At 38.7% G+C, this 7,740-nt stretch overlaps 1 protein-coding gene across 2 annotated transcripts; it reads right to left on the bottom strand.

Annotated features, from left to right (window-relative positions):
• Positions 1 to 163: 163 nt before the first annotated feature.
• On the bottom strand, positions 164 to 7,387 carry LOC113213221 (protein O-mannosyl-transferase Tmtc3). 2 transcript variants are annotated; one of them, XM_026432205.2, is made up of 14 exons: positions 7,072 to 7,387; positions 5,803 to 5,996; positions 5,568 to 5,704; positions 5,289 to 5,470; positions 5,039 to 5,154; positions 4,766 to 4,941; positions 4,422 to 4,677; positions 4,196 to 4,344; positions 3,879 to 4,100; positions 3,696 to 3,789; positions 3,324 to 3,614; positions 3,058 to 3,240; positions 2,684 to 2,968; positions 164 to 2,600 (listed from the first exon to the last, which is right to left on the bottom strand). In XM_026432205.2, exons 2-14 carry the CDS (start codon positions 5,986 to 5,988, stop codon positions 2,067 to 2,069), a joined length of 2,811 nt encoding a protein of 936 aa, XP_026287990.1. In that variant the 5' UTR covers positions 5,989 to 5,996; positions 7,072 to 7,387; the 3' UTR covers positions 164 to 2,066. The 2 variants fall into 2 exon arrangements, with proteins under 2 accessions (XP_026287990.1, XP_026287993.1); XM_026432208.2 differs by lacking the exon at positions 7,072 to 7,387 and adding an exon at positions 6,772 to 7,061.
• Between the last annotated feature and the right edge of the window lie 353 nt (positions 7,388 to 7,740).

The following is a 7,740-nucleotide window of genomic DNA, read 5'->3' on the forward strand; positions in this document are numbered from 1 at the left end:
CTGTCATTAAATGAAATAACATAATGTAATTAACTACTTTACTCATTTTATTTACTAAAATAGATAAATTAGGTTCGGACAAACGAGCTTCGGACAATCGGGGCGCCTCCTTCTGATAAATGGAAACAGACTAATGAATAGCAAAAATGTAAAATCAAGTACATTTTTATGGTGAATGGAGTTGAAGTATAACTTTTATTCAAAACACGTTTAGAGAACACAGACATGGAAATTGTTTCATATCAAGACATGCTCTGAGACAGCTGGTCAATATTTATTATCTATGCTACTTAAAAGCAGAGCAACAGAAATTGGAGGATCAGAGAAAATAACATACTAACATACTTTTCCAAGTAAGTTGTAAAACTGATTCACATAGATGCAGCCAGATATCTTGAATTGGTATTCCTACAAAAACTCTTGGCATGAAAAATACAATTGTTGACACATTTTTCTTCACACAAAAGAACATTTACACACTTGGACAACACGCTACTGAAGGGGCAATTCCAACTACCACTTCAGCAACTACATACAAAAGATTTATTGTACACTAATATTACATCATTTATACAATTAATATTCTCTCTATATACCATAACATCTCTGTTTAATTTACTAAAATCTTTTAAGCTTTTCTGTCATTACATTACAAACAATATCAATATTTTCCCTTTTAAGTGTAATGAAACAAATATTCTTTTCCACATACACTATGTGACATAAAAAAATACATTCATGTACTTTACAAAAGAAACATTCCTTAAAAATAAGACATTTTGCAGAAGGCACAGCTTTGACGTCCCATGACATCATCTTAGTGTGGTGAGCCCTTTCTAGCAGTCCAGACAATTGTATATTTGTATTTCAATCAACACAACTGCAAAATGGAACATCAGTACAAAACCAGACAGACAGCTTCTTCTGCACAGTTACGGAAACATCACATATTTCCTGACCTACATCTAGCTGCATATTAGTGTCAAGTCTAAAACAGGTCATTCATAGAAAAAATCAAATCATCCCATTTAATTAAGTAAAACGTGGGCACTTCAAGATAAATAAAGGTAAACAAAAAATACTGATAGCCTCATTTACAGCTCTAAATGATATTAGAAATAAAAAAGCTGCAAAAAGAAAGAGGAAGTTATTGGAATGTATATGTATATAACAAAATCATGACAAAAGACAGCCGTAAATAAAACAGAATGAAAAATGAAATTAATACTAAGAACATAAACAGCTAATCTCCATAATTATCACACAAAATAAGGGAGAATGATATCAGTCAAGAATTGTGAAGACTACACAGTGACTTTTAAATAGTAGACCTGTATCAAAGGCTATCTTAAAAAAATCTGCAGTCACATGTACACACACTTTTGAGACACTGCTCGTGTTTCAAAAGATAAATTACAAAGATTCATGAGATAAGATTCATCAATTCTTCACAATCAGAAAGAGAAAGTATCACAGAAGATTACAGCTAAGACAAGATGAATAGGAGTGCAAAAGTCTCTTCGAAAGCTGAAGCTCAGAATTTTTCATATCAGTCAAAATTGGCTGAAACACATGGAATCTGTGCTTGATTGATGTACAAATATGTACCGGGTATATCTTTAAGTGCGCTCTTGTGTCGTGGGATAGGATACTCGATCGGGCTACAGGGGCCATGGCGCCTTACGGTCGAAAGGGAGTAGGCAAACCCGCAACACAGGAGTGTATTCAACGATGCACATGGTACTAGTGAAGCAGTGCCTTCGTTCACACTGAAAAAACGGCGAATCAGCCTTAAGATCACTGCACATAATTATTTAAGAAGTAAACAAATAGACCCGTAAAAATTTAGGAGGCTAAAATTGCACTGGACCTGTCAAGTAAGATTGAGCACAGCTTGCACAAAGCCAATTCATCTTTGCCTTAATTAATTCTACCCGACATGAAACGTTCAAGGGTAGTCAAGATGTTTAAAAGTGAACAGACACAGCCTTGCAAACACTGGCTCAGAAAAGCCTTCCAGATGTTATGATTGTCAACAAGATTGGAATCATAGGAGTCCTGTTTCACTATGAGAAAGGTGTATCTGTATCACTTGTATCAAGTGGATTTGGAAGTTCAGGAGGATATTCTGAGTATTCCAATGACGCCCTCAAAACCTTTTTTGTTGTACTTCCTGTAGGAACATTGTTTACATACACTGGAGGTTGGGCAGGACGCCTGTTAATTCTTTTACCCGAAGCAACAGAATCTCCTCTTCCAGGATTACCCTCTGAACTACCTGCACGACGTACATCATCTGAAGAGTCAAGGTTTCCTCTCCTTGAAAAGTCTGGAATGGTTTTGTGTAAATTTTGAGATTCTGAATCTATGGGTAAATCAGCATTTGCATCACCAGAATCAGTGTTCAACTGCAACTTTGCAATACGAGTCTGAACTATTTTGAGGTGCCTTAAAACATAGTCTTCATGAGGTGCCATTAAATGCGCACGTGCCAAGCACTTCTCCGCACGCACAAGTTCACCTCTCTCTACATAAACTACACATAAATTATGAAGACCCTGAATATTTTCTGGATCAAGCTGTAAGATGCGCTTGTAGCACTGAGACAAAAAGACAAAAGAATTAGTACAATAATCTTCAGAATATAATTTAAAATAAAATTATGCATAGGTAAGAGCCTTACATTTTCAGCAGCATCAAGGTCTTTGATGGTATTTATATAAATGTCACCAAGAAGAATGAGACCTTTGACATGGTCTGGATGGTACTTGACAAGTTGATTGAGAAATGGAGCAGCTTCCAAAGGTCGATGATCATCAGCAAGAAGCAATGCAAGATTAAAAAGAGCAGATCGAAAATCTTCTTTTAGTTGCACAGCTTGACGAAACCAGTGTTCTGCACCAGCAACATCATGATCATCCATGGCTAACATTCCTAAGTTAAAGTGAACTCGTTCATTTGTACCATCCTGTAGGTCATAAAGATTCCACATGATAAACAATTAATTCATTCAGTATTTCAAAAAGGAATAGAATAGAAGAGGAACAGGAACTTTACCTTTTGCAATAACTTTAGTAAACGTTCACGAGCAACTTTTCGAAGTTCTGCGCGGCCAAGCTCTTGCAAAAGAATTGCTGAGTTAAGAAGAGCTTGCTCATGTTCAGGATCAAATTCCAAGGCTTTGTCTAAATATGCTAAGGCTTGTGGAGCTTTCCCCTGCTCCAAAAATACAACACCCAGCTGAAAAACGAAATAGAAATAAAAATGAAAACAAGAGTCTTTACAAATAGTGCAGGAACAGGGATAGGAGGATTACAACATACATTATAATATATATCTGGATTGTTTGAGTCATAGAATAATGCTCTTTCATACACTTCTTGTGCTTCCTTGGTGCGATTTAACTTTAACAATACATCTCCTCTGTTTATGTATGCTTGAGTGTAGTCCGCACGCATACTAATGGCTTGTCGGTATAATAGATCTGCTTCCTCTAAACGGGTCTCATTTTTTGCAATAAGATTAGCAAGATTGAGAAAAACATTAAGATGGTTTGGAGCAATGCGGGCTTGATAAGACTCTCCTGGCTTAGCTTTTGGCAAAAGTGATTTAGCCTGGTGAAAAAAAATCCAACTCATTAGAATACACATCAGAGTTTGAAAGAATTTGAAAGTTACTTTGCAACTTTTACTTACTTTAAGATATGCATCTTCAGCTTCTTTGTACATTTTTAAATGATTGAGGGTTCTTCCAACATTTATATGAGCACCAATATCATCTTGTTGGACACTGGGATAAAAGAAAGCAATATGCATTTGAAATAAAGGAATCAAAACACTTCAGCATTCTTCAGGAAATATGAAATGTAAGCTACATACCTCACTGCTTTATGGAAGTACTGAAGAGCTTCCTCAAAATGACCTTGACTCTCTAGAGCATGTCCAACATTGTTAAAAAGTTTTGCATTACGTTGGTTTACCCGCAGGCCAGCCATAAATATACTGTACTCTGATTCCCAATCAAAGTTTCTGGTGTATGTTTTGCAGCCATGAACAAACAGGAGCACTCCCAGGCACATCCAAGCCATTCGACGTAATCTCCTACGCAAGATGGGGGAGAGCAGAATGAAAAAACATGCTTCGCTTCCTATTAAAAGTTGAACATACAGAATTATGATTCATAATGTTTTACTCACTTCTTTTCAAACAGCAAACTCCATCCGTATCCAATTAACAAACAGAAACCCATAGAGGGCATGTACAAAATTCTTTCAGCCACGACAAATCCAACTGGGAAGAACAAATTTGACGCAGGGAGGAATGGCAACACCAACAATGCAAATCCCTGCACAAAGGAGAAGAACAGAGAAGTTAAAATCTTTACAACATTTAAAAGAATCATACCTTGATACCAAATCATACCATGGTTAGGACTGTTGCTTGTTGTCTATTGTTTGTAGTTAAAGCTGTGTACCCAAGCAGCCCTAGCATAGTGAAAGTGGCTAAAGTAGCACCATTTCGAGGGTCTAAGATGGACTCAATCAAAGGAATAGTTCCCATGGTCCAATCACAACAAAGGTCACAGGGAAACAACAATAGCCACAAATTAACACTGATTAGGTGGGCATAAGATAACTGCCTTGTTGGTGTTGAAGCAACAGAGGCTGGGTTGTCAAATCTGTAAAAGTAGAGCAGCATAGAAGAAACTGAAGAGTAAGGTGAATTCCCTTAATACAAACTACATTTAAGTCAAAAACAGGGCTCACCTGGTGAAGACAGGTAACTTTGAACCCATTATTTGAAGTCTCAAAACCAACAGCCCAACTGTTGAAGCAAACAGAACTGCAAGTCTACGTGTGACATCAGGAGTCCATGAATTGTTAACAGTTCCTTTTCCACTGACCAGCCATCGAACAAGATACTGTAGGTCACTGATGCGGAGCTAAAATAGCACAGAAATGAATGAGCAAATGTGCAAAGTTAATTAACCATAGCATATTTTACATAGATAATAAATCAATCTCATCAAAAATGCCTACCTTTTGGGCTACAAAAATCTCATAAATCCCACAAACTCCAGTGACAGTTATACCTTGCTCTTTGCAAAGCATGGCCACTGCCACACATCCCATGGAAAGTATCAAATGTTGCCATCCTGAGAAAATCAAATTAAATTAAAAAAAAAATCTTGACTTAATGGTTTATTAATTGCAGACAATCGAAAGCATAGAGAAGAATTAAAGAATGAATAAAAAACCAGTGCTAGTAAAGGGACAAAAGAAAAGATACCTGTTACTCGTTTTCTCTTTGTAGCCTTTGAGTAAAACAAAAATGCAGCCAAAAAGAAAACTGATGACAGTGTTTCAGCCCTTCCAACTACTCCTGTTACTGCCTCAGTATGAATAGGGTGTACAGCAAATAACATAGCTGCTACAAAGCTTGAAATTTCAGGCAAGAACATAGAGCACATCCTGACAAACAAAAGAAGAAACACATTATAATCCAGGGATGATAATAAAAATTGATGACACACCCCTTGAGAGAAACAATTTTCAAATCAGAAAATACCTGAAGTACATAAGGCATACAACTCCATGTAAGAGCATGTTGACCAGGTGGTAACCCAATGGGTCTAACTGGTGCAAGAGGTAATTCCATCGAAAGGTAAGAACACACAGTGGTCTGTATGATTTGTGACTTTGTTCCTGAAGTTACAAGAAAAAAGGTGAAGTGAATCAGAAATTCTTTGCCCTTGCAAAAACAATACAATAATAAGTAAGATTAATAGCAACAATAATTTTACCTTGTGCATAGGAGTTCCCCAGAAGTCATTAAGAAAAACATTCTTTAATGGTGTATGGGGTCTTAAATCTCTGTTATCTTTAATTGCGCTGATGTCATCAAACACAAATCCACAATAACAGCTGTTGTAGTAACACACAATGCATGTTACCAGCACAATTGCTGACAGAACATGTTGCTGAGCCATTTTTGCACCTAGAGAAAGAAAATAACAAAGTGAAAAGACGAGTCATTTCAATTACGTATCTAGTAAAAGCCCAGAAATAGGCTTTAATCGTAGAAAAATGGGGAATCAAAGCTCAGAATAAATATTGAAATATCATCAAGTCTATTAGTAGTTTACTCCACTAGGAGACTTGAGAGAAAAGTTACTGGTGTTATTGAATTTTATTATACATGACTAGTTACAGCATGACATGAAACTAATCAGAACCAATCAACAGTAATAAGTTACAAGAAATAAAACCAAAAGGCACAATAAGGAAATATCGTCTGTCCTACTTGATCTCCAACACAAGAAAACCTTGAAAAATGTTTGATTCCCCATTCAAAAACTTTAATTATATATGAAGGACCTTTAACCTATATAGGCCGTAACTTAAAATTAGCGGTAACAGCTCTACCTCACACTTGGAACATTCAGATAAAATTTTGAAATTGAGACTTGAAATGGAAATTACTAAACAAATATAAGGAGCTTTTGGGCGCCTGTCAATGAAATTCTAATCAAAATAAGTTGAGGCAGTCTTATTTAAAATACAGACTATTTAAAGGTAGAATGTGGATGAAATTAATTGCTGCATGGAAAGACATATAAAAATACAATGACAGAAAACTAAATTGCAAACAAAATATTATTTAAGTCAAATTTCAGTACAATTCTTAGAAAAAATCTGTGGCCTGATAAGTTTTTCAGCCCTAACAGTTTCCTTGCTTTTCTAGTAAAATAGTTTTCAAAATCGACATCTACCTTTTAAATATCAGTCAGATAGTAAGTCTTTCTCAGTGAATGGTCAGATTTGATGTAATTTCATAGTGAATTACTGTAATGTCGTTCATGAAACCCGTTTTGTGTAGTTTGACAGCTGAGGTTATGTTGTGGGAGGAGGGTCGGGTCGAGTCGGCTGCTTGCCGAGCAAAATACGTTTTCTGCTAGTGACGCTTATCTTCCAGACGACGCCTTTTTGTAGCCGGGGTAATCCAAAGCACGGCGCACTGACACCACCACACTCACTTCACCAAATTACAATAAACAGAAGCACAAAATTACCAAGAGGCGCCCAATTCAGACGCGAAAACTGTTTTATTTAAGTCACTTGCGCGCAGCCCAGCCGAGCGGGGCCAAGGCGCTGCACCGCGGCTTTCGCGTTTCCGCCCTTGTGCGACTCGGCTTCCGTGCGGCAGAGGCGGGCCGTTGTGAACAACGACGGGTCCACGCGGGGGCGCGTATCCACGGTAGACGAAATAAGGCTCATGACGAACGGGAAACTCGCCCTCGACGGGAAAATGCCCGAGAATTCAGCGCATTTTCTGTCCTTGACGCACCATGGCGGAGCCAGGCCTGCGCGTTGCGCGAGCTGCCAAGCGAAACTGAGGGGCCGTGCCTCCCTGCACGCTCGCGCGGGAGGGCGGGGCGGGGGCGGAGAGGGCTTTCGGCTCGGCGTTCGTTACGCCCCGAGCAGAGCCGAGCAGAGTAGAATCACGTGACCACCACCCCTTACTCGCGCCCCTCTGCTCTCCGTCCCACCCACAGAGCCCGCGCAGGGTCGGACGGAGAGGGAGAGAGAGCGAGAGGTAGCGATGTGCTCGGTGTCGGAGTCGGACCCTGGCTGGCCGCCCCTGGCTTGGTCGAGCTATGAGGGGTGCGTTCAAAGAGTTAAATAAGAATACAACACAGTCTTAGCTTTCGACTGTCGGCAGTGGGGCCCGCGCGCACGAC

The sequence above is a fragment of the Frankliniella occidentalis genome, unplaced genomic scaffold (assembly GCF_000697945.3).
Source record: "Frankliniella occidentalis isolate FOCC.00 unplaced genomic scaffold, Focc_3.1 Scaffold140, whole genome shotgun sequence".
Classification (NCBI taxonomy): Eukaryota; Metazoa; Arthropoda; class Insecta; order Thysanoptera; family Thripidae; genus Frankliniella; species Frankliniella occidentalis.

Bases quoted from the DNA above. Each gene is read 5' to 3' on its own strand.
- LOC113213221 (XM_026432205.2), bottom strand. From the start codon at position 5,988: ATGGCTCAGCAACATGTTCTGTCAGCAATTGTGCTGGTAACATGCATT. The intron at 4,101-4,195 runs GTGAGTAAAACA...CATCTTGCGTAG, and splicing joins AGTTTGCTGTTTGAAAAGAA to GAGATTACGTCGAATGGCTT. The intron at 3,615-3,695 runs GTAAGTAAAAGT...TTTTTTCACCAG, and splicing joins CTGAAGATGCATATCTTAAA to GCTAAATCACTTTTGCCAAA.